This window comes from Gymnoscopelus braueri (assembly GCF_963280865.1).
Source record: "Gymnoscopelus braueri genome assembly, chromosome: 19".
NCBI classification, from domain to species: Eukaryota; Metazoa; Chordata; class Actinopteri; order Myctophiformes; family Myctophidae; genus Gymnoscopelus; species Gymnoscopelus braueri.
This window is the reverse complement of record NC_137621.1, coordinates 39,998,523-40,023,737: the sequence shown is the minus strand read 5'-3', so window position 1 is coordinate 40,023,737 and position 25,215 is coordinate 39,998,523. Positions and strand designations below refer to the sequence as shown.

General features: G+C 41.2%; 1 protein-coding gene across 1 annotated transcript; it reads left to right on the top strand.

Annotated features, from left to right (window-relative positions):
• The first annotated feature begins 1,126 nt into the window (after positions 1–1,126).
• Positions 1,127–5,654, top strand: ccr6b (chemokine (C-C motif) receptor 6b). Its single transcript, XM_080413534.1, has 2 exons — positions 1,127–1,363; positions 3,950–5,654. The coding sequence occupies exon 2, from the start codon at positions 3,959–3,961 to the stop codon at positions 5,102–5,104; it is 1,146 nt and encodes a 381-aa protein (XP_080269660.1). The 5' UTR covers positions 1,127–1,363; positions 3,950–3,958; the 3' UTR covers positions 5,105–5,654.
• Positions 5,655–25,215: the final 19,561 nt, after the last annotated feature.

Here is a 25,215-nt window from a genome sequence, read left to right as displayed (position 1 = left end):
ACACACACACACACACACACACACACACACACACACACACACACACACACACACACACACACACAGTACAACAAAACCCACTATACCTGTTATTTCTTTCTGTTACAACTACAAATGAATATGTGGAAAAAAACATACATATAACAAAGACAATAAGACACTTCATAAGTCTGTCTTAGGTCTTTCACTTGAGAAACCCCAGTGGCAATGTAGGCTAAACCCCCAATATCTCTAAATTACATTTGGTGGTCTGGAAAGTGGTATAGGTACATGTTGTAATGGTGTCTGCTAGTGGGCTAAAGTGTATGGTTAATTCGTTTTTTAATTCGGCATTTTAAAGTGTAGGCCTACTTTGGGAATGAGGACAATTTGCTTCATTTATGGTATTTATAAATAGTTCATAAATACAGTTTTTTAAATGCATTCATGTGGAGTATGGAAAAAATATAAAATGTACCAAAGAATGGTCACGGTGAAAGTTCAGTCTCGCTGATGTAAATGCCTGATATATCAGATCTTTTCTGCCCAGGCAATATTGTAGTGTACGAGATCACATCATTTCAGAATGTTCAGAAACCTTTGTTCATCCAAACTGCTGATTTTAAATATGACTATACTTATTTTTTATCCAGTTCAAAACTGGAATTGCTGGAGACATTCATTGGCAATGACAGAAGCTGCAGACAGTACACATTGGCAATGTCTGAATTGGGAAAAACATGGAAAACAACAAACACTTTTAAAAAATGGAACTGGTGTGAATATATCATCTTCAAATGTATCGAACTTAAACTAATTATAAGACTGAAAAAATGTCTACACCTGCAAGCTCAACTGCAGCCTGCAGAAAAACTGTACAATTTTGCATATTGGTGAAAGGAGCATAAGGAAGAAACAGCATTGACATGTATGATTGGATTTGAATATGCCAGACTGGGTTTGCCCCACCGCATGCTGAAACAATACAAAAGTGTTTTTTCTTCTCATCTCAGAGGGAGCGCACACTAGATAATAGATAAGCTTTGTAAACAGGTGGGCTGTGAATGCGGATGAAAGCTTGAGATCAAAAGCAGGAAGATCAGATAAGTAGCTTCTGTAGGCTACTAAACTAGAGATGTGGCAGTTTTCTCGGTCGGTTTACCAGTTGAGTTAAATCTGTTCCACTGAGCTCTGTACAGTTCATACCTAATCAGCAGCCTGCGAGCATTCTACTATAGTGCATACTGTTATTCTAGCAGTATTTGTACGCCACAAGTTGTAAAACTTTGTCAGACTCTGGGAAATAGGTCACTATCTGACTTATCTCTTTATGCAGAAATACTTTCTTCATATCTGAGACCACCGTAGAGCTTGTTTCTGACTGGTAAGTAATGTATTTTGATGTCTCTGGGAAATTACATATTAGTTTTAACATTCATAGATGCATTATAATACATGCTGAATTTTGCTGATCTCTGGAAAATTATATAGTAAAATGTTATGTTAAAGTTGTAATGCAGACTTGTTTCACAGATAAAGCCATAAAGAAGGTGGAACTCATACATACTATTTAGATAGTAGTTTGGACTAGGTGAAAGTCTATTAGAGTGTTTTTGTACAATACCACCAACAACACCACACCTAGATACATTTGCCAAGTCTAAACACTTCCCTTAATGAAGGTTATTACAATAGACTACCATGTACATTCTTCCTGTTGACCTTCTTAAGTGAAGGAGAAGTGAAATTAATTTTAATTAAAAAAGCAATATCAACAATTTCACAAAACATTGTTCACAAAACCAGAAAATGCTCTTTGTGCTACTGAAATAATGCAAAAATTGTATGAAGAAAATGTGAATAGAGACCGAAGAGCACATTACTCAGGTGCTGCTGTGAACATTAAATTGCACGTTTCAAATCTATTGACTCATCTGCTCATCACAATCATTCATAAAAACCTTTTCTGGCATTTGAAAATATTGAAAGCATTCGCAGCCCACCCATCTGACCACTACCACTGTAAGTTGTTTAATTAAGTGGTCAGGTGGGTGGGCCGCATGCAGAGTAATGTAGTATACTTTAATTTCTTATTTATTAGTATCACTTTGTAATATTATATTATCATCGTTATATTATCGCTACATTATCATTAAAATCGTAGTGTTTTGTTTTGGCAATTAATTGGGTGCCTACTTGCAATACCCTTGCGGCCCACCAGCGGCCCACAGCTCACAGGTTGAGAACCACTGCAAGTACAGTAATTCTCCCACACATAAAAAAGCATGTAAAGAATATCCATCCAGAAATTCACATGGCACAGCCTTTATGAACCCTACACAACCCCCACAACATATGAATACAGACACACAGGGCACAGCAATGTCCCCACCACACACACACACACACTCATGCACATTACATTACAGACCTCTGGTCAGTTTGTTCAGCGAGTAGGACCATAATGACTCAATGCACCTTCATCAGATTTAGATTTGATTTAAGGTACAGTTAGGAGACCCGTGTCCAATGATCTGAGAGGACTGATTAGTTTATACCTAAGCTGGCCAAGCATGTATCCAGGAGATAAACTATTAAAGGGATACTTCACTTTCAAATAAAATAAACATTAAAAAAAATTATTTAAAAAAAATGAAAGAAGTTATGGCAAAATAAAGGCCCCCTCACACATTAGTAGGACACTCTAATGCGTGAGGGGGCCTTTATTTTGCCATAACTTCTTTCATTTTTTTAAAATATTTTTTTGTAATGTTTATTTTATTTGAAAGTGAAGTATCTCTTTAAGAGCCAATTTAGATTTTTCTTTTTAATTATTCATTGAGTAATTGTTCATATTATTAAAAGGATCCCTGGCTAATAAGCCAAACATGCCTTAATACATTATAATTGCCCTCTATAACTACAATCACAAATTAAAAACACTTCTATAAATGTGTGGTCCCAGCCCTATGGAATGTATGGAATGCGTGTGCTAATAAAATGTATTTAAAATATTGTTTTGATGCTAAAAACATTTCTTAGGGCAGGATCATACATGGACAAATGACCAACAAATGATCAACTTGCGACGGGCGTTATAAAATAAATCAAATATTTAAGGTGTTTAATTGTTTTTATTTTAGCTATAGAGGGCCATTAAAATTTAGAATGTATTAAGGTGTATTTTGCTCATTAATACTATTATTTATTTTGAAAGATTCCACCTTAGATTCCAACATAGATATGCGCAGGCTGCCATAACTGCAGATGTAGCTGTGTTAGAATTGCGTGACCTTGATGTAATCTCCACCATCTGAGATGCACTGTTTAAGGACCTTATCAGGTCTTAAGATCAAACAAACACAGAGCTCAACCACCACAATGCATCTATGTGTTGTCAAAAGTAGAACTAAAAATGGGTCAATCGCATGAAGTGGAAGACACAAAGTTGCACAGCTAGTAGCCAAAAGTCAAGTTTACTAAGTATTGAGGGTTTAAGTGGTTAAATGCCTGAAAAATACACATTTACATTAATCCAATATATTAATAGAATATGTACATCATGTGTAGTTAAAACAAACAAACAAACATACAATAAAACATACATTTATACAACACTGATGACAGTGCTGTCAAACACGTCTATGAAGCTATCTATGAAATCTATGAAAAAGTTTAATCTGCGACACAATTTTATACAATATGTAGTGGGGGTCGCTGCTTCATCTCTCTTTCAGCTAAGTGGTCCTTGGCCTGAAAGAACGTTGAAGACCCCTGCTCTACTGCATACCATCAATAAAAGCAGATTTATTTTTGCATATTTTCGCCAAATGTTCACCAATTATGGCATGCCCAGAATAGGGATGTTGGGTTCATGTGGTTAAATTATTTGGCCTTATTCAGTTTTCCTCAAATAATACTCAATACTTTAGTATAATTTAGGCTTAAGGCTGATCTATTTCTTTTACAGATTCAAAACATGGCCACAGAGACTACAAACTTTGATGACATCTATAGTGCAGTGACAGGTACTCGAGATTACAGTTACACTGACGATCCAGACTATGAGGAGCCAGGACTTTGCAACCTCGATCCTAACCCAGTGGAAGTCATCGTGCAGACATACATCCACTCTTTCATCTGCGCTCTGGGTCTGATCGGGAACCTGCTGGTGATCGTCACCTACAGTTTCTACAAGAGAACCAAGACGATGACCGACGTGTACCTTCTAAATGTGGCGGTGGCCGACCTGCTCTTCGTGGTGGCCCTTCCGCTCATCATATACAACGAGCAGCACAACTGGGCGATGGGTTCCGCGGCGTGCAAGATGCTCCGAGGGGCCTACAGCATCAACCTCTACAGCGGCATGCTCCTGCTGGCGTGCATCAGCGGTGACCGCTATGTTGCCATAGTGCAGGCCAGACGTTCCTTTGGCATCCGCTCGACAGCCGTGACGTACAGTCGCGTCATCTGCTCCGCCGTTTGGCTGTTGGCTGTAGGTTTGTCCATCCCCACGATCGTCTTCACTGAGCGCATCGAGGAGAGCGACCTGGAGAGCGACCTGGAGACCCAGATTGTAACCGTGACGTGTCAACCGTCTTTCAGTCACTATGCAACTGCGAGGCTGATGAAGGTGCTGGTTCCCGGTCTCCTGGTGTCATTTGGGTTCCTGCTGCCTCTGTTAGCCATGGTCTTCTGTTACTCCAGCATCGTATGCACCCTGCTGAGAGCGCAGAGCACCCAGAGGCACAAGGCGGTCCGTGTGGTCTTGGCAGTTGTTGTGGTCTTTGTCGTTTGCCACCTTCCCTACAGTGTGGTCCTGCTGAACCACACTCTTTCCCTGTTTAAGGAGAGGAGTTGCCGGGCAGAGCAGATGATGCTCCAAGCGCTGACCATCACCAGGAGTGTAGCCTACCTTCATTGCTGTCTCAATCCCATCCTCTATGCCTTCATTGGCGTGAAGTTCAGGAACCACTTTCAGAAGATACTGCAGGACCTCTGGTGCCTCAGCAAGAGGTACATCTATTCTGGTCGCTCGTCACGGACGACATCTGATGGTTACATCTCAGGCCGTAAATCCACGGATGGGTCCAACAACGACAACGGATCGTCATTCACAGCATAAGGATGCAGTGGTTGCAACTCCCACAGAATGTTACAACTCTCTCAAAGAAAAACATTGCTGGGGCACCTAGGCTACAATGTATAGTAGGCTGACAGCGCTTCGCGGGTTTGAGTACCGTTCCCGACGAACTTTGCTGCATGTCTCTCCCCATCTCTCTCTCCCCGTTTCCTGTCTGTCTATACTGTGCAACTATAAATAAAGGCCAAAAATCCCCCACAAATATATTTAAAAAACCCCAAAAAAAACATTGCTGAATACAGCAGCATTTCCTTCGATAAAACCTGACCTTCCTCATGTCCATCCTATTTGGTTTGAAATTGTATGATGCTGTCTGAGGGGAACTGAGGAAAGTACGCTCAATAATATATCATGGTCTATTCAAATGCTACGGTTCAGGGCACTCGGGTGACGCAGGGGTGAAGTAGCCTACCTGTCCACCACCACGGAGTCTAGGGGTTCAAATCTATCGCGGTGCATCCGGTTTGACCGAGCGTCTATCTGAACACAATTGGCCGATGTTCGAGGGAGGGACGCCAGGTAGGGAGGGTGATCTTTGTCCCTAGACGTACTCGTACTGGCTGGGGCGGTGCCTGCCAGCAGGGGAGGGGGGTGGGGGGTTGAATGGGAGGAGTAGGATGGAGGAACTACAGTGGCGGCTCCACACAGGCAGGTGAGCCAGTAGGGTACAACAGCAGGGAAGGACTTAATGGCATAATGACTAAATTGGGGAGGAAAAGGGGGTGTGTGGTTTGGGCTTGGGGACATTTAATCAGTTGAGGTTGGTTTTAATCAGTCAGTGATTTCTTGCAGTCTAGATCTAGCTTACCACTTATTGCCGTTATGCATTTGTCAATGTCACAAGGAGTCTTTATACACGTAGCAATAATCAAACTGTCGTTTGTAAAAAATACATTTGGAATGACAAAGTTCTGTGTAATAGATGTTGAACTGTCTTTCTGCTTGCATTTACAGCATGATCCAATGAAAATATAGGAAAGTGGTGGCCTGTGATTGTTTTCCAGCATAATTATTGAATTATTGTTTAAGTAACAGGTTATTCTGCTTTGGTTCTGTGTGATATAATCACAGAATCAACAAAGAGGTTCACTGGAGAAACCCAAAGACATGGCCCTATAACATTTTCTTTTCTGAATTACAAGGACAGTTTTCTTCGCATTTTTCATTCTTTTTTCCCTCCAACTTGAATGTTTTTGTGAAGTTTGTCTGAATAGTAAATTGAGAGCTTCATCCTTATCACTGCTGAATACAAGTGAGGAAAGACATGGGGTCAAAGCACGTCTGAATTTGTTAAATGATTTGCACATAGCTGCGCATAACAGTACATTAAAGATAATACAAAATAAATCTGCCTGCAAATATAGTGTATTGTTAGTTTTCAGTCTGTTGCATAATGTGTACATAAAAATGAGCACCTTTATTTACCATTACAATTCAGTACTTTCAATTGCTTTCCTGCCCTGTGTCTACAGACTTGAAACCTGACAGTTTTGTTTAGTTAATATCTAAAAATGCTATGTTTATTTAGTATTCATGTCAAGTGCATTCAAATAAAGATCAGCCATAAATGAATTAAAACTGAATAACTGATGTACAAGTATTCTTTTTTTCTTTCTAGATGCTTGAATCTTTCTATAAACAAAGTGCTCTTTGTTGAATTTTGGCACCACGCCTAACAGGGTTAAACAGGGTTGAACAGTGTTGGTCTGTATGTAATGTAATTGTGTCTAATGACTTGTGGGTAACTAAACTACCAATAAATATGCGATTAATCGCGATTAAAATAATTAATCGTGATTAACATAGCGGTGAGTTAATTGCGATTAATCAAGTTAACTTTGAAAGCCCTACTTATTAGATGTGGTTGAAAAATAGTAGTATCTTAATAATCAGGTAACACACGTGTACCATTGATATGCTGCTAGGCTCAATCCTGTGTTCATTCACACTGCCCCATTTGTTAGTTTCAAGAGTTGTGGTTTCCGTTAAGGTGAACAAGTATTCCATGTTGGTGAGAAAGTCTCAGACCGTCTGAGACTTCTCACCAAATGAACCCTGCAGTAAGTGAAGAAAGGGAACTTGGAAAGACACTTTCATTCTGACAAACCATACATCATCTGACTAGACATTTCCAGAGAACTGAGAAAAAGGAACTGAAATCTCAGCCACATGTATTTGTGTACCATACATGGAACTGTATAGAGAGAGACACAGACAGACAGACAGACAGACAGACAGACACACACACACACACACACACACACACACACACAACCCATTAAGTCTGTCACCTATCCGGTGAACAGATATGGGAAATGTTCTTATTCACTTAGATTATATTAAAAAAAAAGATGAACAAATTAAGCCCTTTTTTAAGCCCTTAACAAAAATATTGAAATTTGTATTTTTGTTTTGTTCCATTTTTGCTTTGGCAATGGAGAGAGGGAGAGGGAGAGGGAGAGAGAGACCCCCTCTTTAAACAAAGAGTGAATTTGAATGTCAAAGGAAATGTCCAGTCTCCTGCTGGGTCTTTGTCTGGCAGAGGAACGGTAAATCACTGATTTCCAAATGTATATAGACAAATTTCACTGTAAACATTTTCCACTGTAAATTTCCAATGACGTACAAAAACACCAGCAAACTGCGGGTTTACTGAGCAACTGCAATTGCCCAAAGTTGCCCATTAATGCCTCTTTTCATGCAGTGTATGTATGTATGTATGTATGTATGTATGTATTGTACTGTATGTACTGTATGTGGGCAGACTGGAAACAAAATGAGCCAGAGAATTTAAATTACATCAGCAGCCTTCATATAGAATGTTTCTATTTTTATACTTTAGGTTTTGACTACCACATCATCTAGAGTTCGGGTGGCTACACAGCCCTCATACCTCATATGTCACATCGCCAATCCAACCGATATGCCCATATACAGTAGCCTATATATATAGGCTCAGTATATGGGCATATGTGGAGGTCCGGTTGTCCCGAACCACCGATCCGACATTTATATGCCCATATATGGGCATAATAGAGCCCGTCCGACCGATCGACTTCAAGCGGTTGTACGAGAAAATTATAATAGATCGATCCGAAAATCCCCATATATGGAGTACAATGATGTCATCAATATGATGTCATAGTACTGACTTCATAGTCTGGCTTGGACTAACCCTAACCCACATATTTGGGTTAGGGTTAGGCTAAACGGAGAAAAAAAGGTTTTCCTTCCTTTTTTTACCGAATGGATTCCCAGATTGGGGCATGTCTAACACAGAGGGAGAATGCAAAATAATTTGGGCTACAAAGTGGCTTAATTTGCAATTTAATTGCTCAAAAAGAACGATAACGTTATTATTTTTTTCACCTCTACTCCCCCCTCCACTCCCAAAACTTGTTCCAGCACCCATGCCGTGCTGTTCATACAATTAATCAGAGAGCGCATCAGAGAAGAAGGTAGGTAGAAATGCATAGGAACGTCTTAACATTTCAAGAAGATGCATCTTTGTTTAGGATGGGGAGATATGATGGCTTGCAGGTTATAGCAGGTTATTTCATTCGCATTCAGACACAACCAACAATGGAAACACTCAAATCTCCATAATATAATGGAGGTGATTGTATCTCTTGAGCCAGTGTGGCAATGCTATACCCCTATAGGCTGTACTGTAGCATCCTGACAATGAAATTGAAGATAGTACAGTATCACATCGATCTTCATTGTCAAATCAAATCAGCTTGTGTGTATGTGTGAGAGAGAGAGAGAGAGAGAGAGAGAGAGAGAGAGAGAGAGAGAGAGAGAGAGAGAGAGAGAGAGAGAGAGAGAGAGAGAGATTACTGTAAGTCACTACTTGCCATCACCTTTTCAACCACTGGATGTCCTCAGTCCACTGGTTAATGTTTTTTCTTTTTGTCTTCATTCTTTTCAGTGACTAACTCAATTGACAGGAGATAATTATGGGGCTGGACTATTGACAGCTCATGAAAAACCCATTGATGTACTTATCTAGTGAATGATAAACCCAGAGAGGAATGAAGATTGAAGAAGCATCATGTCCATGCAGATAACAATGACAAATACACTTCTACATGTGAGTCCAAAGGAAATCTTGAGCAAGCCAGAGGCTAACCATTTAAATGATCAGACAAACAGCTGTGCACACATGTGAGAAGACAGATCAATCAGAAAACAGACAACTGCTTTAAGACTACAAATAGGCAGAATCATTATTTTCAGATTTATAGTTACTCAGTCACACTCAGGTGTCCCATGCCAAAAATTGCTGATCTACTTTGCTCTTTTAAATTAATGTAATGGTCTGTTATGTCCTCCTGTCCCATTATATTCTCTGTGATAAAATAGGTGACTTGACTGAAATAATGGGCCTGGGTGCTAGTAAACAATGGCTTAGAAAAGAGGGACAGGCGTTCAAAGGGAGTCAAAAACAATTGTGGGTGGGTGTGGTCCTTTCCATTTGAAATAAATTAGTTCCAAACACAGATTGTTTTTAAAACAAGGCACTGCTGGACCTGATTAGATTAGTCTTGGTACATTGTGGGCCAGGTATTCTCACGGGTAAAGTCTACAATCTGAGACAATTCATCTGTAATATAATATATATAATATAATATAATATAATATAATATAATATAATATAATATAATATAATATAATATAATATCTCTGCTGTTGGGCAGAAACCAGCTATGTCCAAAATATTAACTTCTCTGGAAACTTCTCAGTTTTTTTCCCATCTGACTTCGTCATTCTCATCAATGATGGAAAAAACTGTTATCTGGAGATAGGTGGTTTGACCGACAGTTAGGGAATTTTAGTCAGAAGCGCCTTTTAATACTTTTCATTGGTTCAATAGTTGTAAAACCCACACAAAGACGTAAAGGGTGTTCAATAGCACTGAAAAAGTTGAAAATTTGAGATGGTTTCTGCCCGACAGCAACTATATAAAATATAATATATGTATTTATGTATTTAATAACAAATCCATGACCTGCACAAAATGACTGACTTACAGTTGGCCACTAAACCAAAAGGAAAGCACAATTAATTAATGGCATAAATTCACTATTGTGTATTCAGAAAGCCATGAGCTACATACTCACCTTACATACCTTCTGCTTTTACGAGCTGAATTAAAGAGTTTCATACAGTAAGTGTCAGTGGCTGTGAACATTTCTCCACGTCAGCAGCCTGCACAATGGAAGGAGACAGACAGTAAAGTTAGTGCACAAACCATTCTATTATGTTCGTGTGTATACGAGGTATTGAGACACTTCACAAAGTGCACAAGTGCAAAAACTATCCAACCCAGGGAGGGCAATATTGAGTGCACCATCGTTTTTGTCATTTCCATTAGAGAAAGGGAAGAAGAAGAAGGGGAGGCAAGGGGTAAGAGAGATCAATAAAAAACAAACACATGATCTACATATTTACACATGGTACCGGATATCTATCCGGTGAGGTAAGTACCTGAGGTACCGTAAGACATAAGTTGTGGTAAGTACCTGAGGTAAGACATAAAGAGGTGCGTGAGCATAGCAGTAAATGATATGCTAATGAAGCATAGCGTTAGTTCATGCAGGACACGGAAGTCTTGCACACCTCAGCTGTCAGTCAGCTGATGTGAACATCAGCTTTCTATTCATAGATATATATAAAGGCTAGATGACTCACCCGCGCTGCTGGCCAATGGAGTACGACGTTGCCACATGGCGGCCATCTTGAAACAGTCATTCATAACATTATGTCTATGGGGCATATACTTTAAAATAACCATAGCGTGCTCAATTTTCATCCGATTTTCAAACGGTTTGGTGTGTTGTAAACACCAAAGATGTAGTTATGATACTGTATACTTAAAATTATATATATAAAAAAAACATGATTATAATTATAAGTATGCAGTATCATAACTACATCTTTGGTGTTTACAACACACCAAACTGTTTGAAAATCGGATGAAAATTGAGCACGCTATGGTTATTTCAAAGTATATGCCCCATAGACATAATGTTATGAATGACTGTTTCAAGATGGCCGCGGTTGAGCTACGCTTGCGCCGCCCCCTTGAGCCATCTAGCCTTTATATATATCTATGTTTCTATTCCCCATTCACAGCTCTGTTGGTCATTACGTCACACATTCATACTTCAATCATAGCTCACGCATTAGCAAAGAGGTTCCTTTAAATACGGCCGTATTCACTAGTTCTCTGCTTGTTTGCTGCCTGATTCATTTCTGCTAGCTGCCTCCTCCACCCCAGCCTCCACCTTTTGATTAGAGTCTGACTTATAGGCTCAAATACTTGTGATTATCATTTATATATGCTAATTCAAACTAATATGTCAATGTATTGCTTATTGTTTGATATTGTATCCCTATGGGGGTTTTGCTTAGCATTCCCTGATTTTGCTTAGCATGCTGCTTGGACATAATTCAGGGAATATCTCCAAGAGCAGAGCCCTTTAACTTCAAGGTTAATTGTTTTCCATTTGTTGCAATAAATGGTCAAATCTACTTTGATGTGAGTGTTCCTGACTGAATGGACGTTAGTTAAGGTGCAAGACAAAAAAACGGTGCGTTGTTCATGGGATTAAGGTGCAAAGTGTCAGTGTGTGTCGACCGCATATAGTCCACATAAGGTAACTGACACTGGTATAATCCGCAGGTAGGTCCATGAGGACGAGCAAAAAAAAAAGTCCAAATCACTGTCCCTGGTATAATCAGGTCAGGTGTCATGCATATACTGTACGAAGGAGAATTTTCTCAAGATGGTGACAATGTCAAGTCAAGTGGTTGATTTCTCATATACACATTTTAAGTTTTAATTCAATGAGTATTGTGTAATACACAGTGAAATCATGTTAATTTAGCCATTTGTTCACTCACAGAGTTAAATTAACTGTCCACAAGACATTTTGCAAGGTCTAAAATCCAACAAGAAAAACGGGTAAAGGAGCAAAATATTGTGTGTATGAAAGAGAGTGAGAGTGTAGTGGAATGCAAAGTGTGCTTTTGTGCCTTTGTTTCTCTTTCGGTAGGTGTGTGTCTGGTAGCAATGTTTTGTACAGTATAGTACAGTACAGCTCCACTAGACCAGTTGAAGGTTACATACAGGTGGTATCTCTGTCTTGCCTTTGGCCAAATTATGATTGTTGAAGGCAACAAGACTATTAACCCTTTCCCCATTCATGTTTTCCCAGTTGGCCCATTATTTTTGAGTGACCTTTTGGTAACATACAGTGGTGGAAAGGAACCAAGTATATTTACTCAAGTACTGTACTTAAGTACAATGTTGAGGTACTTTTACTTTACTCGAGTATTCACATTTTTCTATACTCCACTACATCTCAGAGGCAAATATTGTACTTTTTACAATTATTTGAAAACTTTAGTTACAAGTCATTTTGTACTGTTTGATTAATATTACAAAATATATATACCACGTACGCCCTGTTTTATCCTTTGCAATGTGTTGTGAGCTTGTAAATCGTCTATTTTCGAAAGATTTGAACAATGAACATTTAGAAAACTTGTGAATTGGAACATTTTGCATGAGTTCTTTTACTTTTGGTACTTTTACTCAAGTACATTTTGAATACAGGACTTTTACTTGTAACAGTATTTCTACATTGTGGCATTGCTACTTTTTACTTAAGTAAAATATCTTAGTACTTCTTCCACCACTGGCCACACATATCTTATCCACTATCCAGTGATATATGAGCATTCTCTTATCTTCAGCAGAGTGACACTCTGTAAAAAGACCATTTGACTGCAGTGATTTAAAACCACTTTAGCCCCAGGCTAATTCCTGACTGAAACTTTCTCAGTCTCATGTTATGGACATAAAGAAAAACGGGTAAAGGAGCAAAATATTGTGTGTATGAAAGAGAGTGAGAGTGTAGTGGAATGCAAAGTGTGCTTTTGTGCCTTTGTTTCTCTTTCGGTAGGTGTGTGTCTGGTAGCAATGTTTTGTACAGTATAGTACAGTACAGCTCCACTAGACCAGTTGAAGGTTACATACAGGTGGTATCTCTGTCTTGCCTTTGGCCAAATTATGATTGTTGAAGGCAACAAGACTATTAACCCTTTCCCCATTCATGTTTTCCCAGTTGGCCCATTATTTTTGAGTGACCTTTTGGTAACATACAGTGGTGGAAAGGAACCAAGTATATTTACTCAAGTACTGTACTTAAGTACAATGTTGAGGTACTTTTACTTTACTCGAGTATTCACATTTTTCTATACTCCACTACATCTCAGAGGCAAATATTGTACTTTTTACAATTATTTGAAAACTTTAGTTACAAGTCATTTTGTACTGTTTGATTAATATTACAAAATATATATACCACGTACGCCCTGTTTTATCCTTTGCAATGTGTTGTGAGCTTGTAAATCGTCTATTTTCGAAAGATTTGAACAATGAACATTTAGAAAACTTGTGAATTGGAACATTTTGCATGAGTTCTTTTACTTTTGGTACTTTTACTCAAGTACATTTTGAATACAGGACTTTTACTTGTAACAGTATTTCTACATTGTGGCATTGCTACTTTTTACTTAAGTAAAATATCTTAGTACTTCTTCCACCACTGGCCACACATATCTTATCCACTATCCAGTGATATATGAGCATTCTCTTATCTTCAGCAGAGTGACACTCTGTAAAAAGACCATTTGACTGCAGTGATTTAAAACCACTTTAGCCCCAGGCTAATTCCTGACTGAAACTTTCTCAGTCTCATGTTATGGACATGCTAAAACGAGGTAGCATTAGATGCCATCTTTGGCGCCACAGTGGCTACACTCACAAAACAAAAGTACCTTCTTCGGGTATAAATTTACTCAAAGTCGATCGTTGGCGCCTTCTGTGAGGGGTAATTTTTTTCTCCCCCAACTGCCTCTGAGTACATTACACTAAACATCTGGTATTTGATGATGAAATCATTCCTTACGACTTGAGCCACGAACCTGTAACTCATTTTCCCATGATTCATCATTGTCAGCGAGCACCTAGGGCCTTGGAGGCTCTCACTGTAGAAGCATGCCCCCTCTGCCATGCCATTGTTTTCATGCTCTCTCAGTAGAATACCAAACACAGATGTGTGTGTGTGTGTGAACAGCCTCCCTGTTCTGGGGGGGCGAACAATCGGCAGAAATAGCTGATCTACAAGCTCAGAAAGCGTCACAACACATTGTGAGCTTGATCGGTGAAGAGATTTAGTGGAGGGAAAAAAGGTGCAGACCAAGTACAGAGCCCTGAGGGACCCCGGCCAAATAAGCATCTCTCTCTCTCTCTCTCTCTCTCTCTCTCTCTCTCTCTCTCTCTCTCTCTCTCTCTCTCTCTCTCTCTCTCTCTCTCTCTCTCTCTCTCTCTCTCTCTCTCTCTCTCTCTCTCTCTCTCTCTCTCTCTCTCTCTCTCTCTCTCTCTCTCTCTCTCTCTCTCTCTCTCTCTCTCTCTCTCTCTCTCTCTCTCTCTCTCTCTCTCTCTCTCTCTCTCTCTCTCTCTCTCTCTCTCTCTCTCTCTCTCTCTCTCTCTCTATCTATATATATATATATATATATATATATATATATATATATATATATATAAATAAATAAATGGTCTGTATTTCTACCACACTTTCATCCGAAGCATGTTACATTCACCCACTAACACTGGAGGCAGAGCCTGGCATCAAACCGGGAACCTTCCGGTTCCAAAATGGCCACTCTACCTCCTGAGTCACTAGCACCCCTTCATGTTTATCTGGAATTGTTTGTGGCAAGCGTAGGCTAGCATGCCTGTTTGTTTGTAATAGTGTACATGAAACAGACATGCATGTAGCCTGAAAAAGCCGGGTCCCTGCCAGATGGCTGGGAGGAACTGCACAGACTAATTGTCCGACTTGGCACAAGGCCCAGACTCCATCTTGAAGAAGAAAACATCTCAGAAACTGGTGCAGAAGAATGCTTTCCAAGTCAGCGTGACATTTATGCAAGTCCACCGCCTGCTTGTTTTTGCAACTTCACTTACTGGGTCAGTGCAAACTCCTACTGCTTCCTGCTATAGAAGCTCTTTGTTTGGTACTGTTGGATAAGTGTGCACAGATACTGTATGTTTGGATATAGTATGTTTGTATGTGGGTGGAAATGTCTACATACGAAGGGCTGGGGGAAAAAAAAACATTCTCAGAGAGGATGTGTGCATGTGTGGGTGTGTGGTTAGATTGTCCAGTGGCTTAGCCAATGAGAAGACTGTTGAGCTCAAGGCAGACTAAGCTGTTGGGCTACATTGTCCTCAATTAGAGGAGGTCAACCACTTAAACGGACAATGGAGAGTGGGAGTGTGGCCTTTGCCTTTAGGGAAATCAGCAAAGACCTCACTCCCATCAGAGTCAACGGAGTTGAGGAGCTCCAGATCATAATGGACTGACCGTCACACCAATCCAGGCGTCACACAAAGCACAACAACGCCTCTACTCTCTCAGAAGGTCGAGGACACATCACAAAACCATTCTTGTTCATTTTACCGGTGCACTGTTGAAAAAGAGGTTGTGTTACAGTTTGGAATGGGCAGGTAGTCTAACTCTAAAGCAGTGGTTTTCAACCTTTTTCGCATCAAGGACCCCCAAATTGACACATATTAGCCCACGGACCCCCATTTGAAAATATATGCCAGGGACTCAACCATTTTAATTTCTTAGGATTTCAAGAGTGTACAAATGAAACTAAATGGACCCGTTAGGGTCCATTTGGTTCCATTTATACACTCTCAGAGTTACAGACACATAAGGGTCAATTTGGTTTCTAACTATTAATTTGGCTAGGGACCCCCTGGAACCCCCTCAAGGACCACTGGTGGTCCCCGGACCACTGGTTGAGAACCACTGGTCTAAAGCAGTGGTTCTCAAAGTGGGGTCCTGTGGGTTCCACGGGGTCCTCAGCTAAATGATTGATAGTTAATCTACCCTTAAAAGGTCTGAAACTCAGAGAGTGTACGAATTTGTACACTCTTAGTTATGGGGGTCCATGGGCCTAATGCATACCAAACTTGGGGGGGGGTCCTTGAAATGAAAACGTTTTAGAACCACCGGTCTAGAGCTATCGTACAGCTGCTCCAAAGCGTTCAGCCTCTGATCTCCCACCCTGGTGAGGATGTTTATCGCAGGCGTTGCCTTGGCAACACCCTCGTCACTGAGGACGCCGTTCTCACTGTGGTCCCGCAGGCCAGCCTTACCGCAGCATTACAGACAGCGACCCCATGATTTAAGGACAGCTTCTGACCGCAGGCCATTCGTAAGCTCAACAACAAGTAATTAGACTAATGCACTCACACTGCTGCATTTGTATTGTTGCACTTTAACAGAGAGGTGTTGTTTTGTTCCTGTTCTATTATTGGCGTGACTTGTGTGATGTGACTCACTGACGTGTGGGGCTGCGTGACCGTTACTGTGTCGGCGTCTTATTGTTGTTGGGATGAGTGGAGCCATGAATTATTCAAAAGATTGAATTGTTTCCTATGGTTTCCTGCTGTTGTTTCCTGTTCAAAAAAGAAAAGAATATTACAAAGTTGAACTCGAACCCAAAGAGCAATGACCTGTGAAACCTGGAGCAGAGGATGTGTGTGTGTGTGTGTGTGTGTGTGTGTGTGTGTGTGTGTGTGTGTGTGTGTGTGTGTGTGTGTGTGTGTGTGTGTGTGTGTGTGTGTGTGTGTGTGTGTGTGTGTGTGTGTGTGTGTGTGTGTGTGTGTGCGCGTGTGTGTGTGTTTATGTGGGATTTCACATCCTGAAGATCAGTTTGAACCAAACCACCACACCATCTTAACAGCCCTGTGAAGGAAGTTCAACCACAGTCATGGAAAAAAATCAAGGAAATGGATTTTCTTTCTCACATATTAGATGCACACATAACCAGACTTATGCCTTAATCACAATTCACGTTGTAACTTGATATTTTCTTTGTTTTTGAAGGGAAAACAAGCACAGGCCAAAGGGTTAGGGTTAGTTGTTTTTTGTTTTAGGAACAGAGGAACATGTCAACATTCAAGTGATATTGCATCAGAGAAAACCCGCTGTGTCAAACTTAAGTTAATAAACGGAAAAACATCTGCGACAGGGTCCTAGATGTTTAGTAAACAACTACAAGGGGTGAGATTCTATTATCTCATAGTGTCTTTAGAGCGCTCACACACGCACGCTCACACACACCCACACGCTGATGGATTCCATTGTACCGCTCCAGTGTGTAGCGCCTGTAAATCTCACATTCTGACAATATTTGGCTCACAGCAGGGGCTTTGGCTTGTGCAGAGATATGTGTTTACATATTAGAAGAATTCCCCTCATAAAAAAATCTTCACGTCCACATTTTTGCTGACTTGTGCGAAGAATCCAAGTCTTGGCGGTGACTGTGTGAGGCACTTTTCTCTCACACCTCAAACAGGACAATGGTAGCCAAGTAGTGTTTTCCTCAGTCCACAATACGTCTCTAATTTCCAACGCTATAGCAGATGAATAGGACTGCAGACAGGTATGTCTGTCGCTTCGGGCGTTGGAAGTTGGTGTGTGGTACGAGTGTGTGTGTATATTGTCTCTGTCGGGTGGAAACCTCATATGTCCAAAACTGTTACTTTTCAGGATTCGAATTCAAAAACAGCAAAAGTAGCAGATCTACAAGCTCAAAACGTGGCGCAAAGCGACTCGTTTCGAGCTTGTAGATCTGCTACTTTTGATGCGACGCTGTAGCATGATCCAAGCAGGGCGTTAATTTACAAAAAAAGTAAACACAATAAGTTAGAATATGGAGATAAGAGGTTTCTGCCAGACAGCAACAATATGCATGCTCAGAATCCGATTTATTCAGAATCAGACATGCTTGTGTGTGCATGCTTGTGCGGTGTATCACAGGTTCCGATTCCCCTTGCATCCCCTTAAGACAAATAGACTTGGCTACGGGCCCCCAATGCTAAATGGCTTAATTTTTTTTTTTTAAACAAATCTACAAGCTCACAATGTCTCGCACAACGTGCTGTGAGCTTGCAGGTCTGATATTTTAGAAAAATATAAACACACACACACACACACACACACACACACACACACACACACACACACACACCTTTTTTATTTTTCATTTTCCTCTCTGTTCCTATTGCCCCCCCTCCGGCTCTCTCTGGCGGCCCCCCACAATGAAAACCACTGCTCTAGTGCATTTTAAGTCTAGAAGAGAGCTGATTAGGGCTCCATCCGAATCTGAGAGGATTAGTAGTGGGCCTGACACTGGGCCCTGCTGGACTCCACTGAGGAATGCACTGTAGTCAAGTCAGCCAGTAAGGAGTCACTCAGCCATCCCAGTGAATCAGCCAGGCAGCGATGATCAGTCTGCCACACTGAATAAAACTCCTGAGTGTTCATTTACCTCTGAGAGTGTACAACCGTAACCAAATGGACCCGTGACGGTCCATTTGGTTACATTTGTATACTCTCAGAGGTAAATGAACACAGAGGAACTTTTGCCGTCACCCACACAGTAAGGGTCCATTCTTACACTCACAGTGAACCATGGTGTTCTGGGTAGTCAGTCAAGCCGCAGAAGAGATTAGTTTGGCTTTTGTAGCAGTAACAATTACTTCATAAGATTTGTGTGCTCGCTTCCTCCAGCTATCCGACTATTCCTTACACACACACACAAACACACACATACACACACACGCTCGCGCATTGGTTTGCCAAACCATATCTATGTCAGGCCATTTGGAAGAAACCTTCCCTCCTCTAGACTACAGACCTGCTTTTTTCTCTTTATTGCAGTGAAAGGATATGCCGTTTAGCTTGTTAATAGACCCAGGAAAGAAACTTGGCATTTTGCTCCCCCCCCCTCTCTCTTCTCCCCAGAAGGGGAAAGCGGGTCAAATGTGGCATTCCATTTGGCATTGAGTTACAGCCATAAAGCTAATTAGAAGTAACTTAAACATTTGGAGTGACAATAAAGCCGGGACTCAAATGAGGGACTGAAGTGGACTAAGGACCTCTGCTGTGGAAGTGCCGTTTCCCTAGGAACACAGAAACAGCTTGTAGATCAGCTATTTATGCTATTTTTTTTTTTTTTAACAAGTTGGAAAAACTTTTGAATATTTGGACATTTGGAGGATTTGATTTATTTATTTCAACTAGGTATCTCAGGGTTAATGTGGTTAATATATTCATAGTTTTGACGATACAGTATGTCATAGATTTCATATTATATTATAATTTTCTCCATAGCCATTATTAAACCGTTACTGAAGTTACCCAATAGTCTCACGTAGCCAAATGATCAGAGATATCCGCCTAGTTGGCGGAGATCTCTGATCATCTGGCGAGTGGCTACACGATACTACCTGAGTAACTGCGTCAAACCTCACTGAGCCGGTAAGAAGTCATGGATGTTTGATTTCATTCCTAAATCAATCTTCCCAAATCGCTGTAAAACGCATTAAAACGCAGCAATGACGTTACTATAAAAAAAACTGATAACCTGTCTCCATGTATGTTTCAAGTGAGAAACTAAATGACTGGAATCCAATAGCTTCCTAAAATATAATTAAAAACCCTCTGGTATGTTTTGGAACTACCGTGACTTGGCAGTCATTTGGCTAGACATGCTGGACCGCTGGCATGGTCCATTAAATCTACTTTGTCTGTGCACATGTTTATGTGCTCCACACTGAACAGTATCACTGAACAATTATGGTGTACACCAGTGGTTCTCAACATTTTCTGGATAAGGGCCCACTTGAAAATCTCAAAAGGGTTCATCATGGCCCACCCATCTGACCACTTAACACGGCAGCCGTGTCAGAGTTGAACAAGAAAAGAGGCCAATATCCCAAGTTCCCTCTACAAGCCTTTGGGAAGTTCACATTTCTCGTCTCGATGTGCTTTGCAAATACTTCTTCGCTCATGACAAGCAGAAGTATGCCAGGCTGATCCCCCTTTAAATTGCAGAAATGAAGGCCCTGCAGACCGCAGATCCAGAGATATATACCAAGAATGTATGGATGGTAATTTCACTGTCATTAAGAACCAGATACCGTTCTGTGCCATTGTGGTGGATAATGCACTTGAACACATCAATCACATCATGAAGGGCACTGGAAGCCTCTCTTCTATTACTCAGAAGAGAGAGAGTAAGCTCATTACCACACTCAAAAAGCTGCCTAACCAGAAGAGGACTGGTGAGGACTTTGATGATGTTGATCAGCAACCACAGAATGCTACCACTCAAGGATTTCCCCTGCCAACAAAGACCAAAGATCTTTCTTGAAGGAGGCCACACGGAAGGGACGCCAGGATGGCAACTAGCCAACTACACATACTTATCATGTGGGGAAGTGTCCGGAAAAAAATGTTCCTGTCAAGTACCAGCACCAAAGATGAGCTGAATGTCTCTCTTGCCAGGAAAGCCCTTTTTCAGGCATTTTCAGGGGAAACCCCATGTTTTCATGGTAGCCTGGACGCTGTCTGAAGAGGGGCAGAACTCTAGATCAAGTCCCCTGACACCGATGTGTTTATTCTTGCAATTCGACAGAAACATCAGCTATGCAATCTAGTTCGGGGAACAAGAAATGCATAATCCCACTGGAAACAGTAGTGCCTGCACTTGGTAAGGGGAAACCTGCAGGGGAGGAGCAGGATGTAGAAGTTGAGTTGAAACAGATTATGATGATAATAATGATGACAATGATGGCGAATAAAGAATATGAATACCCAAGAATGGATGTTGGTATGACAGTATATAATATGGAGTTTATGAAGATGTTAATTGATTAACCACTTAATCCTTTGCTGACCGGGGTCCCCAGGGCTCTATACATGGTCCGCTGCTTTTTTCACTCTATACCAAACTCTTTGCTGAAACAAAACGATCACATCGTCACAACGCAAGGTGTTGTGAGCTTGTAAATTAGCTATTTGCCGAATATTTGCCCCAGAATAGGGATGCTAGGGTTCATGTGGTTAAATAAGAGAATGATTGGTGTCATTGAAGGCTGATAAACTGTGACTAAGCTACCATTTGGGAAGGGCTATCGTGTGAAATATTGTTTATGGATATAGATAGACCTCAAAATACCAACCTTGAGTGATACCGATTCGTGAAATTTCTGGCCTGGGCCCATGGACTTATTTGGGAAATATTATTTATAAAGTGGGTAAATAAATACCTTCACGGTTCTATGATAATATCTAGATACAGCTATTATATTTTAGTATTAAAAATATCACTGCTACCAATGCTATTAAATTAAATTATGTTCCGTCCCTTCGGTGGCAACGCGTTTGTCTGTGTCCGCTGGAGCTTCCTCTGGCCACAGTAACGCAGGATTATGCCAGAGACCTCATGGGTGTTGTACATCTTCAGGAGGACTGATGGAGGTATTTTGAGACAGTGATGAGCATCTTCTGTGTTGTCTCACTGCGGCGACCAGCGACAGCCTCCCATTAGACTGAGCACCATGAGCAGTGTGTATGCAGCAACAACACACCCCTCACACACCATGTCCCATCTGACACTTGGACACGAATCCAAACGCTAAGTGTACATAAATCTTCAACGATATCCTCACACTGCAGGGGGTTTTCAGCACATCAGGCAGAGCAAGGCCAGACAGAATCTGGAGATTCTGCAGTTGGGAAACCAGATCCGGAGTTTGGGATCACTTCATTCTGTCAAAGCTGTGCTTTCGGAATCTACACGGCTTGTGAAAGAGCAAGTATTTTCGAGCAAAGCTTTCTTGAACGAGCGGTCTATCCCTTGACAGCAGCAAACGCCGTCCTGGTTTACACATAGTAAAAGCGTGTGCACCTGCATTATAAACTCTGCGGGCTCCATGTGTGAGAGCCAACGATGCTAGTGGGAGGCCATCTCCTGACATTTCCCTCCCACTGAGGATGACAAGGCATCCCCCCCCCTCCATTCCTTTGAGTCCCGCGACGCGTAGCCTATTTTTCCCCAGCGGGACAGCACTTCTCTTCCCTTTCATCCGCCTCGCTCTGGAAATGAGAATGACATTCCATTAGCGAGGGGAAAGAATTCTCCACCTTGGCTTGTGAGAGGTGCAACGCCGAGAGCCAAATTGCCTAAATGAAATTCCAGCATGTGATGAGTGGGAACTGGGAAGAGAGAGCGGCGTGCAGAGGAGCCAGGCTTTATGCAGCTGCAGGCTTGCACGCTGTCCAACCCCTGAAAAAACAAAAACAAACCCCACAGCCCTATCCCTCCCTATTCCGTAGACAGTTCAAGATATGAAATGTGTTAGAAGGGTGTAAGTGAGGCTAGAAAGTAGTACTTAACCTCTTAAACCCTATATACTTTGTTGACCGGTGTCCCCCAGGGGTCTATACTTGGCGCCCTTCTCCCCCCCCCCGTCCCATCTGCACCAAATCTCTTCGCCGAAAATAGCCGATCTATAAAAGCTCGCAACACATCGCATTGTTGTTTATTGTTTATTGAATGGATCCCCATTAGATGACGCCAAAGTGACAGCTAGTCTTCCTGGGGTCCATATAAGATGCATACAAAAATAAAACATGGAAAATACATAATTATATTATACAACAATTAAATACAACACAAGATTAAGATTCCGGTCATGTGGTCTGCTGCAACAAGTGTGTCTTATATATACATATACATATATATATATAACGATATTTTGAAGGATAATTTATTTTGCATAAGATGAATGTGAGATGGTAACAAATTCCAGAAGGATATAGCTCTATATATAACTATGTTTGAGGAGATTAGTTCTTGGGGCAGGAAGTGTTAAAAGGCCACGGCTGGCATTCCTGGTGAAATAATTGTGTGTGTTTGATTTTAATGACTGTTTGCAAAAATAATCTGGTGTTTGATTTAAAATAATGTTCCTGAAGAACATAAGGAGACTACTGATCAGTTTTGTAACGCGTTATGAGCTTGTAGATCGGCTTTTTTCACCTAATTAGATTATGCCCAGAATACGGACGATATAAGGTTCATGTGGTCAAGTCTCACATGCATCACATCGAGGGGGCTGAAAGTTGAGTTCTAGAGACCAATACAAATACAGTATGCCCCAGATTACACCACCTGTTCTAGAACATTTGAGGCAGAATTAAGTCATCTATGACATCAGCCATCTATGACATCAGCCATCTATGACATCAGCCATCTATGACATCAGTCATTTATGACATCAGTACTATCACAGTCAGTCATCTCCATATTTGGACAGAGTTCCAGCCAATAAAAATGTATTACAATATACAGTATGTGAAAAATTGTTTGCCCTTTTGACAAATATTTGAAAACCACAAAGAAAAGGGTATTTATTAAATATAGTATAATATAATTAAATATTCAAATATATTTTGACACAGAATCAAATGTTTTATGGTCATGACTCACTAGGAGCCTGGATGGCTTGGTTCCAGGCCTAAAATAATGAAAATAGATATTTTTATATCTCTATGGGAAAATATACAGTGTGTGTGTTATTAGTTTTTAATTATGACAGACTACACACACACACAACACATACTAGTAAGTGTGTTGTGTGTGTTATTCGTTTTTAATTATGACAGACAACACACACACACACAACACATACTAGTAAGTGTGCGTGCATGTGTGCGCATGTATGCGTGCGTGCATGTACGAGCATGTGCCCCTATGGCCTTCCTCTCCAATGTCTGGGATATGCCGGGAATACACACACTGCTCCAAGTAAGGCAGGTCCCTTGTCGTCGGGGTGATAATGGCTTTCCCTGCCGCGGCGGAGGGCGAGGAGCGCTTTTATCTGGTCAGCCACTGGAAAGCTCATTTCCTGGTCCACTTTCCATCCACAGCCTCCGTCCTCCACGCACCGCCTCAAGCTGCCAGGTAACGCTCAGCTGGGAGCACGACGGTTAAGAGACCCTTCAACGGAGGAGGAGACGAGACGGAAAAGGAGGGGACGCGGATGGAAGGAGGAAGAGAGAGGAAAGCAGTGGTTCTCAAACCTGTGGGTCGGGACCCCCAGGGGGGTCCCCACAAGATTTTTTTTGGGGGGGGGTCCTCCAGATGACAGTGAAGTGACAATTTAAGGACTTTTAAGATCTTTTTAAACCTAAACAAAAACCAAGTAATTAACAAACTATACTATAAAAACTGGTGACACATTGGCCAAATTGTCAAATAATAGAAGAAAGGCAAACATTATGAAAATAGCCGATCTACAATCTACAAGCTCACAACGCCTCGCGTTGCGAGGCGTTGTGAGCTTGTAGATCGGCTATTTTCACAATATGTATCTGTGGAACCGAGTCAAACACAATGTAATGTCTCAACTCCTACAATTCCAAGTGCTTGTCAGGGTGGGGGGTCACCAGTTCAAATATGATTATTTTGGGGGGTCACGGCCTGAAAAGGTTGAGAACCACTGGAGTAAAAGAGGGGACATGGGAATGATGAGGGAGAGAGAAAGAAAGAGAGATAGAGGTAGAGATAGAGTGTGTGTACATACCGTTTCATTCCAAAGAGTAAAGCCAGTAATGGACACCATAAGTTCCACTGCTCTATGTCATGAGTTTCAATGTCGGGACATGAACTGATCAATCCTCAGGGGAGGCTAACGGCTTCATTAGGCACGCTCCATTCGCTCACGCCTTAGGAATCTTGAAAGACACAAATTCCAGTGCAGCGCTAATTCGCCACAAACCTCACAGCAACAGAAACGCTGATGAAAATGGGAGGCCGGAACACCAGAGCAGTTCTCTTGAGATCACACCAACACAAACATTCGACGGCAGACATGACTAATTGTACACATTCAAAAGCAGCTATACAACAATGACCTGCGGCTAAGATTACACATCTTTGATCAACAAAGCAACGTTACTCAAACGGTACACAGCTGCTTCCTGTTTGTCTATATTTGCATCAAGTTTGAAGTTGTCCCTCGTTAGCGTCAACATCCTAACAGATGAGAGGCGAACACAGAGGTTCAAAAGGCAACAAATGCTTCCAAAGCAGTAAAATTATTCATTGACTGAGGTTAATGTCCTATGTGACTAAACTTAATTTAG